This window comes from Coturnix japonica, chromosome 1 (genome assembly GCF_054131305.1).
Source record: "Coturnix japonica strain WE chromosome 1, WE-NBRP24, whole genome shotgun sequence".
NCBI lineage: Eukaryota > Metazoa > Chordata > Aves > Galliformes > Phasianidae > Coturnix > Coturnix japonica.
Genome location: NC_140663.1, coordinates 168,742,974 through 168,764,665, shown reverse-complemented (window position 1 = coordinate 168,764,665; position 21,692 = coordinate 168,742,974). Strand labels below are relative to the sequence as shown.

Here is a 21,692-nt window from a genome sequence, read left to right as displayed (position 1 = left end):
GCTGGTTGCCCCCCACCAGCTCAGGCTGCCCAGGGCCCATCCAACCTGGCCTTGAGCACCTCCAGGGATGGGGCACCACAGCTCTATGGGCAGCTGTGCCAAGGCCTCCTCTGAAGGAGCCAGTGCTAACCAAGGGATCTAAGCAAGCAGCAAATTCTGGTCAGGTTCTAAATCCTGTAAGTCCAGGATTTTTTTTCTCTGGTGGCTTCAGACCTTCCTCAGCAAAGTGATAGCACTGAATGTTGCTCTGCTTGTTTCTTCTCAAGTGACCACTGCTCTAAGGATGGGTAATGCAGCAGAGGAGCCTTTTCTTTGCTCCCTTTGGCTATCAGAGTTTGTGTATCCATCACACCAGGCAGGTTGCCTTTCTTTGGAACCCTTCTGGCTTAGCTGAGCTGCTCTGGTGCTCAGGACATGCCCAGATGTAGTTGGCGTTCCATGGGTGCAGCCCATCTCATCTCACTCCTTGTCTTTAGCTGTGATTTGCAGCAAAGCCGTTTTGCTTTGCATCTCCTCACGTGCCCTTTGCTGTAGATACAGCACTTGAAGATGCAACCTGAGGGTGTCTAATGACTCAAAATACATCAGGCGGATGAATGAAAGCAAAATTTTAGTAGCGGTTTTTCTTTTAGCTTTTGCTGCCTAGTGATGACGTTTAGCTGGTGGGTGTTTAGGCTGCTTGTAATGCCCGAGTCTGTTTTTCTTCCCTGTGTGTTTCATCCCAATCCAGCTTTTATTTGTAAAGCAAGCCCAGGCTCACAACTCTTTGTTTCAGGTGGAATTCCCGGTCCAAGGGCAGGGCTGTGTGTGTGTGGAGGAGCATTGAAGGGTGTATGGGATGTTAATACAGCAGTCGTGTTGCAAAGTGGGGTTCTGATGTTTTCCTTGTGTCTTCATCAGCACAAATGCTAGAACAGCCTTCCGTGCTAATTCTGACAAACATGTTTAGCTTATATCTCCTCAAGTGAGCAATCTTCTCCTCCTTGCTCTCTAAATATAGATAACTGCCATACAGATCTGTGTGTAACATGAATGGTGGAGTGATGAATTCATTAACATTTTGCACAAGCGCCTGTTTCCTCTCCTCTGGGCACAGAAGAAAATAGTTTCTGCATCTCTGTGCCTGTAATCGGGATGGGCAGAATCCTGCTGCCCTGCTTCATATAGGGGGTAGAATCAGCAATAATGTGCTAAAAATATGTGCTTCTCTGCTTGTGCAAGCTTCTCCCCATGTCTGTGGGCTTCACAGGGTGCCCAGGGCCATGCCCAGGTGGCATTGGGAGGTCTCCAAGAAGGAGACTCCACACCCTCTGTTGGCAACCTTTAAATCTGCTGGTTCTTGTAAACCAAGCTGGGTCAGCCTGGCTGTGTTCCTGGGCTGGGGCATGGGATGGCACTGATGGTTCATTGCCTCCTGCTTGTTCCTCAGCCTGACCCCAGCAGGGCCTCTCAGACACTCAGGGCTTTATATTTTATCATTCAAATAACTTATTGACTGACATCCTACTTTTCTTCCTTGCAGGCTCCTCAGCTGCATGCTACAAGCCCACCAGCCCAGGCCAGATACTGGAGGACACTGGCTTTCTTTATCAGGACCACCAGTTGTTTGCTGGCAGGCATGACATTTCTCCTCTGACAGCTGAAGCAGTCAGTGCTAAAGAAAAAGCTGGTGAGTTGTCACTCTTCCTTATGAACCCATCATGGTTACGTCTGGGATTTCCCTATGCGTGAACTAACCAGATGCCATTTATAAATAATATTTACTGAGATGAAGGTCAGCTTCTCATCCCCAGCATGGGCAAAAGGCAGGTTCCTTTGACCCGAGCATTACAACCCCCTGTCATTTGTATAGTCTAATAGCTTCTGCATTCTTGCATGTAAGAGAAGTTTTTATTGCAAGTCTGCAAAATGACTATTATAGCAAGACTCCTGTGCACTGTGATAATGCAAATACAGCAGTATGAGTTCACCGTAGCTTCAGGGGCACATATGGATGGACATTTGGCTATTGTGCAGCCAACTAAATGGGTTTGTATCATTAGAACTAGATGACCTTTAAGGGCCTTTCCAATCTAAGCCATTCATCTTGTTGGCTCAGACACAGGCCCAGGGAGCTGGCAGACTCTCTGAGTTCTGGTGGTGAGAGATGTGTTCTGCAGATCAGGTGTGGAATAAAACAGCCTGAGAATCTTCTCTCTCCCTCAAGCTTCACAATCATTGTTAAGCTTTTATGGCAGGAACAGTGTTAGTGGAAATGGCCAGTTGTCACAGAATGAGTCAAGGGCATTTCTTCCCCTCTGGCATCTAAACTGTATAAAATTTGCCCCACAGCATGTGCAGTAACTGGTGAAATATGGGGAAATAGCAGAGCTCAGGAGAAAGTTTTGCTTTTTAACTACTTTTGAATGCCAAGAAAACAAACACAAGTACTGCTGAGGAACTCCTTTGAGAATTGGAAACAGCAGGATAGAGAAGGGAAGTTGCCAAAAATGACCTCAAAAACTGAACTCAGAACAGCACCTCCTCCTTGCCTAGGAAAATGGGAGGACTCTGCGGAGCTGAGGGCTAATTTTCACTTCTACCCCCACCAGGAGCACTCCTTTGGTGTAGGCACAAATACTTCACAACTCTTTGGGATGGGTGCACAAGTGAGGATCCAGCTAGGAGGGATTATGTCTTGCTCCAAGCAAGCTTCACTGTGTGCATCGCTTTCTATAACTAATGCTCATGTTGCTGTGCAGAACAAACAGGACTGAGATGAAGAAGGGAGCTGGAGGCTGTGTTGGTATTTGACCTAACCCCTGAGCTGAGTGGCTTCACTCCAGTTACAGCATCTGTAACACCTTATCCCATGCAAATGCAGCTTGTGAGGCTGGGTGAAGTTATACCTTGTCTCTGCATTACTTCAATATGTGTGATGGTTGTCTGTCTGATCTGTGATGCTTAAAGTTCTGGTACTACACTGCGACCTTTAACATCTTCCTTTTATTCACCCAGCAAAATTACAAAAGTTGGTATTGACTTGCACTGAAATGGTGTTACTGGCCAGAAGGGAAAATGCAGTTTTAAGAGAGAATGCCAGAGCACAGATTTCCTCTTTAATTATGCTCCCAGAACTCTTTTTATTTTCAGAAGGATTTTAGGCTTTTTCTGTGACGCATCCAGCGCTGTATCTGATTGTGGCATGCAGTGCACTTGTGAGGGGATTCAGCTCTCTAACTTCAGCTGTCAAAAATGCGCTGTCTCATTTGGTATTGCTATGGAGGCTGCCTCTGTAATCTGTGCCAGGAGTCTCCAGGGAGGGATTTACCCAATTCCTGTTTTAGAGGAGATCACGTTTCCCTGTCCCACCATTGACTGGGGTGAGAGGTTGGAGCCGTGGGTAGGGGGGGCCTGTGGAGAATGTTGAGGGGAGGGCTGGGGAAGTGATGGGGTCACTTCTCTTAATCAGAATTAGGGGTGAGCTGCCATAAGGAAATGAGAGTGGTGTAAAAGAATGGTACAGCTGCAGGGGGTAAGAGGAGCAGAGGGAGTGAGGCCCCCTTATGAAGAACACGGTGCTATTATTAGGCGGCCCAAAATAAGGTGTACTCCTAACCACTGCCTTCTCTTCCACCCAGCCGAGGAAGCCCTCTGCACCTTGCACCCTCCAGCCTTCCTCCGGAGCTCAGAGGTGGAGATGCGAGGCTCGGAGGAGGTGGCAGCCGGCACGGTCCTGCAGCGCCTGATCCAGGAGCAGCTGAGGTATGGCAACCCCAGCGAGAACATGAACCTGCTGGCCATCCAGCACCAAGCGACGGGCAGCGCCGGCCCCTCCAACAGCACTGCCAGCACTCTCTCTTCCACAGAAAACCTCGCGCCCGAGGACCCACAAATGGTCCAGCCATCGGCGCGGCAGGAACCGCAGGGGCAGGAGCACCAGGGGGACGGTGCTGCGATGGAGAAGCAGCCCCGGGCCGCACAGCCCCCACACAGCAGCGAGGAGCTTCCCACCTACGAGGAGGCCAAAGCCCAGTCGCAGTATTTCCGTGGGCAGCCACCGGCGGGGCCAGGTTTTTATGTCGCTGGTTCCTCTGGCCAGAAGTCCAGGACGGAGGGGAGGCCGACGGTGACTCGGGCTGGCAGCGGGCAGGCGCATAAGGACGATGCGCTGAAGGAGCTGAAGCAGGGCCACGTGCGCTCGCTGAGCGAGAGGATCATGCAGCTCTCACTGGAGAGGAACGGGGCCAAGCAGCACCCGCCTGCCCCAGCAGGCAGCAAGGGGCTGAAGGCTGCCCCGGCACCCAGCAAGGGCATGGACCCACGGGGCCCACCGCCCGAGTACCCCTACAAGGCCAAGGCGGCAGCAACGGTGTCCCCCAGCAGCAAGGCACCTGATCATGGGCTCTTCTATGGTGAGCAGCACCCAGCAGGGCCGCAGGACGTCCTCAAGGCCTCCTACGTGGCGCCGCAGCCCTCCAGGACCGAGGTGGCCGTTGTCCGTTACCAGCCACCCCCGGAGTACGGGGTGACCAGGTAATGCCCAGGGCGTGGGCCTGGCAGCTCGTGGCCATGGGGACCTGGTTGCCTTAAAGGCTTTCTCTTTCACCACTCTTTTAGATCTTGATATGAAAAGCTGGGAAGATTCCTGGCTATCCAGCCAACCTTGTGTCCAGCTCTTGCTGTGTTTCTGTATTGAGGTGTTGAAATGCAGGGCTGTGTCGGGGCAGCAACTGGGTTGTAACTGTTGTAATTCATATGGAAGAGCAGAAGTTTGGAGATGAGGTTTCACCTGTAACTGCATAAGGAGCGCACTCTAAGAGTGTGAAAGCTTATAACATAAGCCTTGTATCCTTGAGATCTTCAGAACCCCAAATTAAGAAACGGAAAAGTGGAAAAACCTGCATGAAGCTTAATTGTGAGATAGAGATATCTCTTTATTTCACATCTTTCTTCGCTTGATGGTGGGGTGAAATTGTTCCCTTTACGAAGAGTGCTAGATAAAGTGTATACATCACTTAGGCCCTACTTAAATTCTCCAAACAAAGCTTACATGAGACTTTTATGGAGCTCGGCCCCTTGTGCTGGGCCTCTGCATGTGGATGATTTTATTCCAAGCACATTACAAATAATCCACAGTGTTTATTTCCTGTAAGCTGATTGCTGAGAGCCACACGGCTCCTGCCAGCACCGCGCTGCCCAGCTCTGAAGGCAGGGGTTGGCCTGTGCCATGTCACAGCTTCCTTCATCATCTGTCCATCCAGAGCTGTTTTTCTTGCTGTTCCTAAACACAAATGATTCTCCATTTCATCCTTCAGCCTCCTAGGCAGTATTTTGCCAGCCTCACTGGGTTCACCCCACAAATCCTCATGTGAGGAGGGAAGTGTGGCTAGGAACCCACACACCTTGGCAGGTAACTGCTGAAGGAGATGGGATAACCACAGTTGTGGCTTAATTTGTTTGTTCTCCTGTAGCTGGCTGTCAAAGGGAATGCTGCCTTTATAGTCACTGTGCTGAAATCTCGTAACTTGTCTGTAAATAGCAGTAGGACTGATACGGGATGTAGGATTTGATACTGCAGATATGAGTAGTGGTGTTGGAGTAGATGATCTTGGATGTTCCCTTCCAACCAGGCCACTAAGATGATCGGGGGACTAGAGCACCACTCCTGTGAAGAAAGGAACTGGGCTTGTTTAGTTTGAAGTGAAGGCACAGGGGAGACCTCATTGTGGCCTTCCAGTACTTGAAGGAAGTGTATAAACAGGAGGTGGAATGGCTGCTTACATGGGTTGGTAGCGAAGGGACAAGTTGGAATGGTTTTAAACCAAGACAAGGGAGGTTTAGGTTAGATATTAGGAGGAAGTTTTTCACACAGAGGGTGGTGACGCACTGGAACAGGTTGCTCAAGGAGGCTGTGGATGCCCCATCCCTGCAGGCATTCAAGGCCAGGCTCGATGTGGCTCTGGGCAGCCTGGTCTGGTGGCTGGTGACCCTGCACATATCAGGGGGTTGAAACTGGATGATCATTGTGGTCCTTTTCAGCCCAGGCTGTTTTAGGATTTTATGAATTCAACTATTCTATTCTAAGTCAAGGTACTTAGTGTTATTCTGAAGGCTTCTTCATAGGCTTCTGCAGGTGTCATGGTATTTACATAAATTACAATTGGTGACCTGTCCATTGTGGACACTGTGATTGTAGAGCAGAGCTTAAAGCCTGGAGCTTAAAAGGCCAAAAGCCCATAAGGCAAATACAGAGAAACCAATATTTATTCTTATTTTAAAAGATGAATATTTTTCAGTTGGTTGTGATGCCTTGTGCCCTGACTCACAACTTCTGAATGCTTTAAGTTGGCCAAGTGAAATAGTCTTGAAAAAAGCTTTTCCTTTCCTAGATGCTAGCTTCTAGCATATCTGTTCCTGAAGAATATCCATGCTGACTTTGCTGAGGTGCATGCTCAGAGAGTTCACAGCTTGTCAGGTAAAAGAGCTTTGAAATAATCAAATTTGATGACATAAAACCACAAATTAATTTCAGTTTTCAAAACATTTGGTCCTGACTGTTGTAACATTCTCCAGCTGGAGAATCCATCACAGCCTTTGCAGACTTGTTCCACTCACTAATTGCCCCCTCTGGCACAGATCTGTGTTTTAGTTCCAGCCTGTATTTTCTAGTTACCAGTCTGGATTTTGCAATATCTTTGTCAGATACAGTGAGGAGCGCTGTGCTATCCTTTCTTTAATGCATTAAACAAATGGAGCCTGGAACCCTTTAATTATTTTACTGCTTTCAAACAAACAAACAAAACAAAACCAAAATCCAACAACCCAACCCACAGCCATTTCTCGTGGAAAGCTGGACCAGACACAAGGCAAATAAGACGTAACATCACCTCTGCAGTACGGCTCAGTGTTCCTTGTTTATGTATCTCATAAACACTTGCCATGTCAGAGGTCAGCCTGTGAGGAGCTCATCATCCAGCTTGTTACCCACTCAGACATGTGAGGGTAAGTGGCAGCCCTGTATAGCGTTCCCCACCCTTTGGCTGTAGCCTGCTGTATTTATTCCTCAGTCCATGAGCTTATATTTGGACTTACTCAAGTACATATTGCTTCTTCACGCTCTGCTTAAGCTGTGATCCACATCACTCAGTGTGAGTGGTGAATCCTTTTTGTTGTTCCCTGTGATGCCGGTCCAATCCTGTGTGTTTTCCTCATGCAGTTGATGTGAATGAGGCCTTAAACTGAAACAGCACTCCTTGCTGAAGGGTCTTCATTCACAGTGATGTGCAGAAGTCTTTAACGTGGTCATCTTTTAATTCTGATTTAATCCATGTATTTTAAAAGGCAGCATGAAACTGACAAATGGACTTAGGCTGTTTTAAAGCTATGACCCTGTTTTATATGCTCAATAATATCCCACCTGGCCTGGATATATATCCCACCTGGCCTGGATATAGAAGCCTATACTTAACTGCTGGGACAGTCTGCGGTTCCTCCGGATGTGTGTGCATTTAACCTGCCCCACACGTCACTGCTGCTTTCAGACAACCTGTTTATAGTTACTCGTTCAACCGCATGTCTGCACGCACCGAGGAGATACAGTGTGGTCCTTTCACTTCCTGAGGTGCCCAGGAAAGTGACGGTTGGTGGAGCTGAAGGATGTCACTGGGACTGGCACCAGCATTGGGCACCCACGCTGACTTCAGCTGATGAGTCTCAGTGAGGTCAGCATCAGTGTAAGTGTGGTTTGATGCAGCACTGCCAGCTGGCGTGGGTGCTGGCAGCCATAGGGAAGGCTGAAGGCTTGCGTCATGTCCTGGAGGCTGACAGAGTCCGTGCAGAAGAGATTTCTATCATCTCCTGGTCTAGTCTGTCTTTCAATAAAATTAAGAAGAAATGAAACTGTTCCAAAAGCTTAGTCCACCTCCCTGTGCCTACATACCATGTCCCTCAGCGCCACATCTCCATGGTTCTTGAACACCTCCAGGGATGGTGACTGCGCCACCTCCCTGGGCAGCCTGTGCCACTGCCTCACCACTCTTTCCTAAATGTTTCCTAATGTCCAACATGAACTTCCTCTGGTGCAACTTAAGGCTGATATGGAATGTCTTTTCAGATGATAATTTTCCCCTGCAAAACATAACACCGTCACCTCCAAAGTAGTTGGGCGACAACTTTCCAGCATTAACAAGCATCACTAACAAAGCAGTGGATTCTAGAGATGAGTCCAAGTGTGCGAACTGGTTTTGAAATATACCAGAGTGCTTGGATTATTGCTTTTCCCATAAAATAGGATATTATAAAGGCTGGTTTTTGGCTCCTGGAAGTCTTCTCCTGTTCCTGGCTGCATCAGCATTTAGTAGTGGTTATCTAACTGTTTAGTAGTGGTTATCTAACTGCACCCTGACCAGCAGACTGGGCTTACTGACTTCTCTGATGTCCTGCCTTTTTCCCACATGTAGGTATCACTGCATTTAGATGCAGCATCCACAGCAGATGTGGATGTGAGGTGAAGTCCTGTGAAAGCTGAACAAGCCAGTCTGCCCTGGAGACAAGGGGAAGGCAAAGCATTCAGAGAAAGATAAGCTACAGAGGTTGGAAGAGAGCATTTTAAATATAAATGTAAGTCTTAGAATGGTTTGGTTGGAAGGGACCTTTAAGATCGTGTAGTTCCAGTCCCCTTGCTATAGGCAGGGGCACCTTCCTCTAGACCAGGTTGCTTAAAGCCCCATCCAGCCTGGCCTTGAATGCTTCCAGGGCATGGTGGTATGTTGCAGCCCACATCCTTACTCAGCTGGCTGCTTTCTGTCCCTGCACAGAGGTGATCTGTGCATGTGCTGTGTTGCAGCACTATCCAAACCTTGGGATATAAGAAAGACAATTTTTGATGGGATTGTGCTTGGCTGGAAGGTTTTAGCCCTACTCTAATGCAGGGCAAGATCAATGTTTAAAGTACAGCAAAAACATTTTGAGAATGTCATTCTTTACTAAGTCCAAAGGAGTTCAGGATAATCCTGATTGCTTTGTTTCTTTGGAGTTTTAAAAAGGTTGAATGTGAACAAAGCTTCTATTCCTACAAGTATTGATTTATTAATTTGACCTGCTCTGTTGATTTTACGGCATATACAGCTGAGACACTTTACCATTAACTAAATCATAATTAAATTAGGACAGATTAAATAAGTAAAAGGGAAGCTGGAACTGGTTAATGCCCATTATGTTGAACAGTTGTGCTTCAAAAGGTGCCATGTGTGTGCTGGTTCTATTGCCCAAGCTGGAGAATGCTTTGGAGAATCTCTCCTGCAGCCCCAGCTATAAGGATACTGGAGTCTGGCAGCTACTGCTGTTTGCTAACCTTTAATAGTTCACTGTGTGATTCACCCTTCAAGCGAATGGAGGTCCTGAGCACCTCTCCTCACTCTGTGGAATAAAGCCAAGCAGACCAAAGCATGTATGAAAAGGTTAAACTGATGGGAGGTTGGATTTCCCACAACTATAATGTTGGGTGTTGAGAGGGGGTATCTACAACAGGAGATTGCACTGCTTGATTATGAAAAAGAAAAATCACTGTATCTCACCTGGATTAGATTCAGAGATCACTTAGCTGCATTAATTGTGGTAGCACATCTCAGTGCTGACTGGCTGTCAGCTGCATTTGCACATGTTTATGGAGCACCTTTTGCATCTCAAGTGACATCCCTTGTTCCGCTGCTTATGGTATTGTTTATTGTGTGGTTTTTCAAGCGAACAATATTCCAGTCCTTCAATGAGTGCAAGATCCCTTGTGGGGCTTTAGACTTCAGAAGGAAAAGGGCACTGTGTGAAGATGCTGTGAGAGCTGTGCCACGTGCTGTTGGTTGGTCTCAGGGAGATAAAACAAGCCCTTAGCTCACTGTGACCCCTGGAGCAGCTGCTGCGAGGTCCAGACCCAGCTGCAGGCAGAAGCAGTGGGAATGGAGAGGACTCAGACACTGGAGATGTTTGTATTTGTGCTGTCTTTGCTCTCTTCATCCCTGCGGGATGCATCAGGCTGCTCGCAGTGTTCATGCCTGATTTCAGCATGCCTATGGACTCTGAAAAACAGTGCTGTGGGGCTTTAACCTCACAGACTTCTTACAGAAATCTTTGTGAAGAGGAGATGAATGCTTCAGGTTTCCCCATGAATCCAGAGGGAGCAGAGTCAAGCAGCTACACTAACACAGTCTTTACAGCTTCCCTGTTGCACCCAGTCTTCCTGGTGGTCTCATTGCTGCCTCCACCTCCTGTGTGTTAAGCAGTTTTTAAGAGATTTCCACGTATTAAAATGGTCTCAGCATTTGGTCTAGCACCTGGAAAGGACCTTGGAGTTGAACACGAGTCAGCGGTGTGCTCTTGATGCTAAGAAGGTTGGCAGCATCCTGCACTACATTAGGCAGAGCATTGCCAGCAGGGTGAGGGAGGTGATGCTTCTCCTCTGCTCAGCATTGGGGAGGCCACACCTGGAGTCCTGTGTCCAGTTCTGCACCCCTCAGAACAGGAGAGGCATAGGCATGATGGAGAGAGTCCAGTATAGGACACCACTGTGATGAGGGAATAGGGTACCTTTACTATGAGGAAAGGATGACATCTGGTCTGTTCAGCCTGGAGAAGGGGAGGCTCAGGGATTAGTGTCCATCACTACCTGAGGGGAGGGTGCCGAAAGGATGGGTTTGGACTCTTGTTAGCGGTGCCCAGTGCCAGGACAGGACACAGTGAACACAAACAGGAACACAGGAGGTTCCCTCTGACCACCAGGACATGTTTCTCTTCTGTATGGGTGATAGAGGACTAACACAGTTTGTCCAGAGAGGCTGATAGGTCTTCTCCTTGAAGATACATAGAAGCTGTAGGGGAACTGGACCAAAGACTTCCAGCGGTCCTTTCCAACTCCAGTCATTCCATGGTTTTGTGATTGCCTGCAAAGGTAAACTGCAAAAACAGGTGAGCAGGGACCAGCATCTTAACCTGGTGCATAGCTCTGGAGCTGCCTCAGACCCATCATCCCGAGGACACTGCAGGAGAAGCTGGGGCTCCTTTTGCAGCTCAGTCTTTGCTGAGCTCTGTCTGAAGGCTGCAGCCTGCAGGCCCACCGGCCAGGAAGTCACCATGGGAGGGGTGCGCACACTCCTTTCCTTTCTGGCACTGTGGCTGATGACAAATGCAGGGGAGCGAGGCCTCCTGGCACACCGTGCTTGAGTGACACCCTGCCTCTGCCATGCCCCTCTTTGTGCTAAGACAGCAAACCCTCCTGGCACTCCTGCAGGCATGGCTGAATGGTGCACCTCTCAGCACTGGGGCAGCCAGCCTCAGGGCATCACTGCTCAGGGCAGGTGAAAGCCATCCTGAGGCTGGAGGGAGCTTATTTTTCCAATCTGTTATCTTTTAAAAGCATGTTCACTTTTCATCTTGTCTTGCTGTGGTTGCAGGTAGTGATGGGTTATTATCACTGGAAGCAGAATTAGGTCAACGCTGGGAGTTTTTGAAAACTCCACTTTGAGATGCCACATACACAGCAGTCATCATGCTTTTTATGTATTTATATAGCACAAAACTGTTCGCCTGCAAAACAGCCTTCATAGATCTGCATCCATTTCTTAGATCTCCTTAGGGTACAAAGATAAAGGCAGTGAGGGATATGCAAGGCCAACAGCTTGTGGTTAAGCCAAAATACACCTCTTACAGAGTCCTTGATTGCTAGACTTCAGGTTAAGCTAAAATACGCCTTGTAATTCTTGAGGTAGAGAAGAGAAAATGGGGCCTAGACTGAGCCACTTTACAAGAAGTGATGTTGATTTTGGAGCCTGTGTTCTGGCTTTAGTGCTTTGGCTGAGGAGCTCTGCATGCGGCTGCCTACCTTGGCCAGATCCCCAAGGTCAGAACTGGCCTAGCTGGATGGGTCTGGAGGGATGGGAGAAGCTTTGAGCTCCTCTCTGCCTGAGTTCTCCCTTTGTAAAGAGGGTTTGCATTGCTTGTTGATCTTGCAGGGGTGAAAGGCAGGATGGAAGTCAGGGAATGACTTGCCCCCTTTCCTAGAGGTATTGCCATATTGTTGGAAGTGTTCAGAGTCAGGTTGGATGAGGCCCTGGGTGGCCTGGTCGAATGTCTAATTTAGTGAGTGGCAGCGCTGCCCAACTAGCTGATCTTTGGGGTCCCTTCCAACACAATCCATTCCATGACTGTTGTCCTACCTGAGCACCAGCCTCAGGATTACCCTCCCTGCCAAAACATTCTCCTGGGTTATCCTCCAGCTACTGCCAACTGGCTGTGGAGGATTAAAGACCAATCTACCACCAGGAAGCACAGCCCACAAACAGTTTGCAAGGGCTGTGTCCAGCTCTTGTTCCTGGTATTAAGGCTGGTGGGTGATGGATGCCATTTGTCGTGGAGTGACACAATGAGGTCTCGCCTGGCTTTCCTTGCACAGGGTGATTGATCAGGGCTGTGCTTCCAGCAGCTCTGCAGCAGCCCTTCCTTTTGACGCTCACTAAAGCTGTGCAGGGACACTGGTTCGCTCACATCACTTCCTTTCACCTCCAAATTTGGCTGCTCAGCCCCTTGGCTTGCTCCAGGCAGGGAGCGGTTTTTGAAGGGTGAGTAATGCATCCCTTGTGTTCCAGTCACAACCGTCAGCTTGCGCTGCTCCGTGGTGGGGTTTGTGGTGAGATGGGGGCAGGGAGAGGCTGGTGGAGGGCTGAAATATTAGCTGTGCACATAGGTAAAAATGCTGCTTTTGACTCAATGATCCCTTTATCCCTTTGCACCAGATGTATGCATCAATGTCAAGAACAGGCGAGGAGACAATTCACCCGGTGCCTGCTGCGATTGTTGGTATTTAGGAATGACTAAATCATGACCGTACAGTTATAACCCTATTAATAAACCCTGCAGTAATTATATGGAAGCCCCTGCGTGTGTCTTGACGACGTGCTGCAGCTCTAACGCATCCCTACCTGTGCTTTCCTGCAGCCGACAATGCCAGCCGCCCTTCCCACCACCGACAGTCCAGCAGCACAGTCCCATGTCCTCACAGGCCTCCTCTACTGCTGGACCTCTGCTTCCAAGCTCCTTGTCTCCGCTGCCAGCCCCCTCTGCTGCCCAGCCACCTGTGCCACCAGGCCAGCAGCTGACACCCGACGCCTTCGCCATCGTGGAACGGGCACAGCAGATGGTGGAGATGCTCTCCGAGGAGAACCACGTGCTGCGGCAGGAACTGGAGGGGTACTATGAGAAGGCAGACAAGCTGCAAAAGGTATGTGGAGGTGTAGGCATGGGGAATAATCATCTCGGTGCTCCTGCATTTGGGTTCCTCAAGAGGTTGTTCATAGTCCTGTCATTGCAATGGGAACTTACCAGTGGGCAATCTCTCCTGCTGCCTCTCAGTGGTAGTGTCCTGTAAGCATAATACCATGCCCTGGTGCCCACAGGCTTTTCTGCCTGTAGGGTGCAGCAAGGCAGCTCATCAATCATCCTTCATCTGGAGACTTTCCCCTTCCATCCTTCTTTGATTGCCCGTGGAAGCTATGAATGCCCCATCCCTGGAAGTTTTCAAGGCCGGGTTGAATGGGGCCCTGATCTAGTGAGTGACAACCCTGCCCTTGGCAGGAATATTGGCACTGGATGACCTTTAAGGTCCCTTGCAACCCAAGCCATTTTTTCAGTGTCAGCTTTGCTGGAGCGTGCCTTGTGTAGGCATGGTGTTCAGGGGCAGCCAAGTTGCACAGGCAGTAGAGCTGTATACAAGAAGCATTTGAAGAGCATGGCCACAGCTATCCTGAGTGTTTTGTTTCATACAACGAGCTAGCATGGCACTCCGCTCTCTATGAAAACTTAGCAGGCAGTGATAGGGTTGACGTGGTTTCAAGATTGTTGTGGTTGGACAACCAAAAAGACATGGTTTAGATAGTGTGATATGTCTTCAGTGATTGCTCTGGATTTCTAAAAGCTAATCTTAGACAGGTATGTTTGAATGTTTTGGTTCAAAACCAACTGTCACTTTATCTGGATGAATCTGGTAAATATTTGCTCAAAAACCCATTTGTGAATAGCTCCCGTGCCCTCTTTTCTGTATGCACCGTGGGCATTTTCAGTGAAGAAAGGTGCCTGGATTGATGAGGAAAGACAAGTGAAAATTAGACAAATAAGATTTTGCTTAAAAGTGGGATCTCACCAAAGTTGATCCAGAAGTTCTCCCAAGCCTGCTGGCTTTGGGTCCCAAAGGCCCAGAACAGATAAATTCTTTATGTAAACTGGAAAGACCTCAGTAGATCTTGAGTTGCCCAGACCTCTGAGTTAGAGGGTCATGACTGAGAGGAGCAGCGACTTTTCACGTATGGTCACGGAAATTGTCAGGGACCAGTTGTATCAGCTGATGGTTTGTAAATCCTTGGAGTTGGATGGCATTCATCCCAGAGTACAGAGAGAGTTAGCATATGTTATAGCTGGATCCCTCTCAAAGGTCCTGAGAGTCCAGGAAGGTGCCTGCTGGTTGGAAGCTGGCCATCTGTCTACAAGAAAGGCATGAAAGAAGACCCAGGAAACTACAGACCTGTTAGTGCAACCTCAATACCTGGAAGAGCCATGGAGAAGGTTATCCTGGATGCTACTGAAAGGCGCAGAACAGTGCTATTGTCAGGCATTGTCAACATGGGTTCATGTTGGCAAAGTCCTTCTTTAACAATTTGATCTCCTTCTATGGTAAGATAAGCTTGGTGAATTAAGAGAAGGCAGTGGTGATCTTTCTGGACCTTTGATATTGTCCCTCATAGCAGAATGTCCTTCTGCGTGGTTTGTCCAACTGTGAGATGTACAGGTGCACACTATGCTGAGAGGGGAACTGGCTGGAGGGCAGAGCTCAAAGGGTGAGAGTGAATGGGGCTGGTCACTCGTGAGGGAGGTCGAACACTGGGACTTGCTTCCTAGTGAGGTGGTTGATGCCCCATAATGGTGGGTGTTCAAAAGGCATTTGGGTAATGCTCTCAGTAATACACTTCTGGTTAGCCCTGGAGTGGTCAGGCAGTTGGGCTAGATGAGCTTTGTAGCAGAATACAACTGAACTATTCTAATTCCCATTCTAATTTAGGATCCTGTGCAACTCTCTCATTTATGACTTCCCACCACTTACACACAAATGGCATTAGGCTTCTAGTCTCTCTCTGAATGTAGGACTTCCATTTTTCTGTGCTGTGTTATATCAGAGATACGTTTCTACAGGAGAGCCAGCACTGAGAGACCATGTCTCAAGTCTCAGCTTTGGGAGAATCTTTGACTAGAAAGTCTAGAAAGGTTTGAAAACAGAAACGTTGTTTTGTAGCTGCTGCTAACTTTGCAGCCTCCTCTGTGCTGTATTTCCTAAACTTAGTCAAAACATTTTTGCAGCAGCATTACTTGTGAGTACGCTTGTAAAGGCTTCCCTGTGGCCTTTGTGGGCAAAAGTAAATATTCCAGTTATTAATTTCACAAAAGCTGCGTTGTTCGGTGGAAGCCGTGTATGATGCCCTAAAAATATTCAGCTTTCCTTTCACACTCCTAGAAACGGCTCCCTCTTTATTTTGGATGCCCTGCGAGTTGATTGCATCAGACACCAACAGAAAGGTATTCAGGCATGGGGCTGAAGTCTCACTTTGGTCAAGAGAGTGTGGACTCGAATCCCATTGACTTCGGGGGAATGTAAGCAGACTCTTAAAGGAAAACGCATGCTGAAGTGCATTCTTTCTTCAGGAAAATTTCCTGAACCAAAACCTTCACACACGTTATGCTTTCTGTGTTGTTTTTTTTTACTGTGTTTGAGCACGTGGCCAGGGCAGCTCCTCCTGTGTTCCCACAGCTGAACACCACATCTGAAAAACCAAGGCAGTTAAATTCTGTGTGTTGGGCGTGGAAGCTGAAAGTGGAAAGGTTATGAGTAGTGCTTCTTTTTGGTCTGTGTGTACCAAAGTTATTCTAGGTAGGGTGACCCTCCCTGCACTTCTGTTCTCTTAACAGAATTAGGAGAAGAAATCAGAGAGAGAAAATCAGCTTGACGCAGAGCTCCCCGAGCGTTCGTATGAGCAGATCAACCTGGAGGGCTGTCAGATTCTAAGTCATGTCTGAACAGACGTTCTGCAGAGAGGCACAAGGCAGCGATTAATCCGTGTGCTGTTTGACGTGGTGTCTGGTTTTCTTATCAAAAAGAGCTGGAGGGGAAGGGCACACTTTATTTTTAGCTTTTTCAGTAAAGCAGAGCATTTCTTTTTCTTCTGCTTTTTAGGGGACAAACCTTGCCGAACTTTAATTACTGGGCTGGTGCTTTCCCACACTGTGTCTGGAGGTTGTTTGGGTAGGTCAGTTCTAGATGCTGCCTCAGCAGAAGAAAGGAAAGGAGGTCCCAGAGCTGCTGAGAAACGTCAGCATAACTTACAACTGTTCTTCTGTCCTGTAATTTTGTTCATTGCTGACGGAGGTTCTTCATTTTCCTGCAGCAAGTCTTTGCCTCTGGGATGGAGGAGGCTTGCATGGTCTCATCCTTAGGGAAAGATGGGTATCTCAGCAGAGATTGAGCGGAGCAGAGCCCCTGCATTAGCCAGCAGCGTGAAGCAGGGCTGTTGGGCTGCGGAAATCTCTGCTGTGTTGGAAAACCTGCTCTGCTGTGGTAGGAGCACTCTGGAGCAGCATCTTCTGCTTCAGGTAATATCTGAGTGTGAGAAGGGAGGCACAGAAGGAGTTGGGGCACCCAACTGAGCATGGTGTCCTCCTGAGATCATGTTGTTATGCCTTGAAAATTAATTTTGCCGAGCCAAACCTTCCTTTCAAGGGAGACTTAGAGAAGCTTGTTTTGTGTAAATGGTCACAGAGAATGGTGCAAGGTAGCTTGAGTGTAGATAGCCTCTAACTACTTACAGGAGTAAAGCTAGCAGAGGTCACACTGGTCCAAAATAAAAGCCATAACAGGATCAACTACTATCAACTATCACACATTCAGGAAAGCAGCCTGTGTGTGTGAAATACCGGCAAGCTGATAAATCACCACCTGTGTGAGACAGGTGATATGGTGTGTGCAAGGTCGCTAATCCAAAGGTGCTGGGGTCACAGAGTGATGTCAGTGCTGGTGTCTTTGGCTTTGTATCTTCTCATCTGTTTCAGTTTTTATGCCTAAGAGAGCTGACATCAAAGAAGGGAACGGGGCATCCCCAACCTCCCTTAGGTGCAAGCTCTACAGGCTTTGCTCTGTGTATGAATCAGAAGTGCCTTGAGGCTGTGCCTAGCCCTGGCATCACAGGAAGCGTGGGTTCAGGCTGCTGCAGCCTGCCTTTAGGTTCCTGAAGGGTGACTGCATTCCTGGTGCTGGAGCTTATATTCTGCTAGTGCTGCAGCTGGCAAATTAAAGCTAAGGCTTAATGAGCCCTGGAGAGGGATCTCCTTCCACATCAAGTGGAGGTGGGCTCACACTCTGGCTTCACAAATCACCAGTCTGTCCCACCTATGGCTGAAGAGGCTAAAAAAGCACCAGATTTAGAAAGGTATGTGGGAGGCTATATATATCTCTTGGTTTTCCAGCCCGTGCACATTATCAGGCTTTTCTCCACAAACACAAGAGCGAGGCATGCAGGAGTGTATTCCCACCTTCGTGTTAATCATGCCTTCAGTAGTGAGTTCAGCCAAGCTATAATACCTTACATTATTTTAGCTGATTAAAAGAGCTGAATCTGTTTGACCAGAACAAACGCCTTCCTGGAGCTGTTCTCCTGTCAGTCTTTTGGGTTAGGTTTTAAGATGCAAATTTTCCAGAGATTGTGTTTAAAAGATTGAAAATCCAGAACAGTTGTTTTGGTCTATTGTAGAGAGTTTCTTCTTTTGCAGAGCAGACTTCAGCCGAGGAAATAAGGCTGGAATTAACAGTAGTTCAAAGCTGAAATAAGGTCAGAGTCAAGCCTATAACATTTCTGGCGGTGTGTAGGATTTCTCATTTCAGAGCCAGTGGTTGGTGTGACATTTGGCACAGGTATCACACTTGTGCCCCATCAAAATGCTCTATGAGTGTGCCAGAACCAGGTCGGATGGAGTCCTGGGCAGCCTGGGCTAATGGGTGGCAACCCTGCCCACAGTTGGAACTGGATGGTCTTTCTTTAAGGTCCTTTCCAACCCAAGCCATTCTGTGATTCTGTGAATGCTAGAATGGGATGCCTTCCTGCTGGGCTTTCATGGGAGCTCTCTCTCCTTTCAGTTTGAAATAGAGATTCAGAGGATTTCAGAAGCTTATGAGGGCCTGGTCAAGACCACCACTAAAAGGGAGTCTCTGGACAAAGCGATGAGAAACAAACTGGAAGGAGAAATTAGGAGACTTCATGATTTCAACAGGGATCTCCGTGGTATGTTGAATTTGTGTATTTGCCTTTTTTCCACAGCTGACATTGTGCTTCACTTTCCACAAGCTGAAGAGTTAGCAGACTTTAGAGGAGTATTTTCACATGTTTTAGATAACCTTGAGAAATCAGGCCCTGATTATTGGCATAAGACAGAACTGCTGTCACTCCGCTGGTTGTAGACAAACCTTCTGGCAAAATATGAAAGACTACTAAAAATGGAAGTGGGACAGGGAAGTCACATCCTTCTTCTAGCTGTCCTTCCGATGGGAAGTCATCCCTGGCTGCAGAATCCCTGTCATGGGAAAGGAGCAGGATCCCAAGGATTGGTGTCACCAAGGTGACTGCTTTCCCCCAGAGCATCTAGCAGCACCACATTCCATCATAGTAAGGTACCATCTCCCTGCAAAGCTGGGTGAAGTCAGATGGCAATTATATTGCACATTTTGTATAGCACGAGAAAGGAACTGCTTGGACATATTAGCTGGAGATGGTGAAGCCTTCCCCCTTTCCCCCCCATAGCTTCTATAAGTCTGAACAACAGCTTCATGGAAGAGGTCAAAGTTCTCATCTTTTATGTATGTGTCAGCCTCCATTTAAACAGTCTCCTTCAGAGAGTCTATTTATACTGTGCTGCTGGCATGCATCTTATTTTCTTGGTTGGCCTACAATTTTATATACATATATTTATACTCAAATTATTTCCTGTTTTTTGCAGAACGACTGGAGACAGCCAACAGGCAGCTCGCCAGCAGAGACTTTGATGGGCATGAGGATAAGTCAACAGAGGGCCTTTATGTCACTCAGAGTGAGTTCTGTGTTAATCAGTTTTCGAGGTGCATATGTGTGCACACTCGTGTATGTACTGAAGTGAAGGTGACTGCTTTGCTATTCATTGTTGTTGTCCTTATGGCTTGGTTCTACTCAACTAATTAATCACATACTCTTATTTAAGCTGTGGAGTAGATTGCTTACAGTGTTTTTTTATCTGAGCTCTGGAATCAGGCAGTGGGAGTTAATGGTATCACAACTTAGCTTATTTTTGATAAATATTAATCTGAAATTGCTGAGTGTTGCTCGCAGGAATCATCTTTCAAGTTTTTCATTTTTAGAGATGCCAAATTCTTCTCTTGGCTGGGAAAAGCCCAGAGCAGCCTCTTTTGACTTCTCAGTGCTATGGGTTGATTAGCAGGTGGAAAAGCAGAGCTGGGCCTTCATTTTCTCAAAGGACTTCTGAAACAAAGATTTCGTGGTTTCTGCTGCCCCTTCTCATCAAATTTTAGGCTTCCTTAATGACTGAGCACAGTGCTGCAGCATGTCACACCATGTGCTGATGGCTCTATGTGACCAAGCAAACCAAAACATGAGCAGTTGGATGCTGTCTGTCACACATCACTTATGTATCCTGAGCACCTCTAATACACATTCAGAAGGGCTTGGCTTGACCAAACTGTGCAGTACCTTGTGGGCTTAAATCCTATTAAAGCAAAACCCTGTGTACAGCTCATCCTTCTGTTTCATTTATTGCACCAAGAGCTTTCTTGGAAGATGAGCTGCAACTGCAGATTGTTAGCTGAGAGCCAGACATCTCCTCTGTCTGTGAGTTATTAACAGTACTCAGCGTGCCTTGCTGCTTGCCCAAGTGCAGGTGAGCCTCCTCTAGCTTCCACCTTTGCCAATTACACTAGCACAGCAACACTGCTGATAGTTTGGTGCATGTGTGCACCAACATAAGGGAATCTAGTTACCTTATGACTGTGTTAGCTTTGCTATATTAGCAGGTGCTGCCAGAGTGTGTAGATACTGCAGTACATCTAAGTGGTTGATCTGTTAAGAAAATAGCATTGCTATGTCAGTCTTGTCTTCTTTGGAGTTCAAACAGGGTATGTTGCACAGAGCAAATTGCAGACTGAGATCTGCTGTGTTCATATAGAGATAGCCTGACTATCCTGGCAACAGCAAAGGGAGTTAAATCCCCAGAAAGCACTGAATTGAGTTGTTTTCCAGCACATAAACACTCTCTGTGCTTCTAATGTTAAATATCGAGCAATAAAACTTTGCACTCGGCATATTGCTGCCATCAATCCAAAGCTTATGAGCAAATATAGCTTTTTGGATCCTATCACGTAAGACAGGCTGGATGCTTGGAGTTCTCCTGTCTAGGCCAGAGAGTTAAATGTTACCAATGTGATGCAGAGTGCTTCCAAGAATAGAAAAGAGGGCACATGTAAAGCAGGTTCCTCTTCAGTCATGTTCTCTGGGCTGCTATGGCACACAGTGATGAGCTCGATAGCAGGGTATCAGCCTCAAACATTCCTCTGAGGGCTCAGAAGGTTTATGGAAAACAGCTTGAAAACATGACCCTTACCATCCCCAAACTAAAAGCTGCATAGAAAGACTCCAACATTAGCGCCTTCCTAAATGATGCCATTTTAAAGCCAGTCTTGTGCTTGTTTTGTTTTTTTAACCACAGAATTAATATTGTGGTAGAACTCTGCTAACGGGAAAAACATCCTGAAAGATGCCTTGCAGGCACCATTTCTCAGTTCTTTGTAGCATTCTCTGTTAGCAGTGCAGCACTGCAGCACACTGGTGCACTCTGAGATGAGGACAGAAGGTGACAACGGCTCCTATTCTTTGTCATAAGCCAGGCTGCATGCCTCAAAGAATTAAGCGCTCAGCATTTGTGTGGAATGAAAAATGCTACTGTTGTGTGGGGCACAGTAGAGAAAACATAACCTGTTAGTTTCATGGTAATTATGTGTGTTTTTTCAGTTTAAAGGGTTCATTTAAGGAAAGAAATGAAGCGGTGACTGATGAAGGTATCTGGGCCCGTACAGGCAACAGAAAAGCTATAGGCAGAAGGAGACAGATGCTGCAAAAAGGCAGAGACTGAGGATGGTTTCAAAGGCACAGGACAAAGAGAAAGCTTAGGCCATGTGTATCACAGGAAGAATTTGTTTTGGTGAAGTCTGAGAATTTTGTGTATTTTTCAGGGATTTCTGGATGTAGAGCCCCTCTGTCAGAGCAGGGCTTCCTCCAAGGGACTATTTTCTCAGGTGTCTGAGGCAGATTGGAGTCTGCATCCATCTGAGTTTACCCTGCATGGCTCTGGGCCCATTAATGGGGATGTGCAGACAGTTTTCTTAGTGCTGTAGTAAAGCCTTGTGCTTCACTGCAGTGTGCTGTGGATGTGCTGTGTATTGTGCACATATCTCCGGCCCAAAAATCCCAGCCGAAGAAATATTCCCTTCAAATGAACCAAGCCAAAGAAAATGCTCAGTAGATGTTTTTCAGAGTGGTGTTTTGGGCAGACTGAGAGTCCTTTGCTATTAAGATAGGAAATAATCGGTGCAA

At 47.4% G+C, this 21,692-nt stretch overlaps 1 protein-coding gene across 4 annotated transcripts in view; it reads left to right on the top strand.

Moving 5' to 3' along the window:
* AMOTL1 (angiomotin like 1) overlaps positions 1–21,692 on the top strand; it is a 56,587-nt gene that overhangs the window by 16,766 nt on the left and 18,129 nt on the right. For 3 of the 4 annotated variants that reach the window (XM_015852299.3, XM_085536449.1, XM_032442199.2), the window contains 5 exons: positions 1,523–1,669; positions 3,621–4,515; positions 12,964–13,246; positions 18,197–18,341; positions 19,054–19,143. In XM_015852299.3, the coding sequence (XP_015707785.2) occupies positions 1,523–1,669; positions 3,621–4,515; positions 12,964–13,246; positions 18,197–18,341; positions 19,054–19,143 (1,560 nt within the window). Of the gene's footprint in view, positions 1–1,522; positions 1,670–3,620; positions 4,516–12,963; positions 13,247–18,196; positions 18,342–19,053; positions 19,144–21,692 lie in introns of those variants that run through there. The other variant, XM_085536450.1, reaches the window with a different exon arrangement.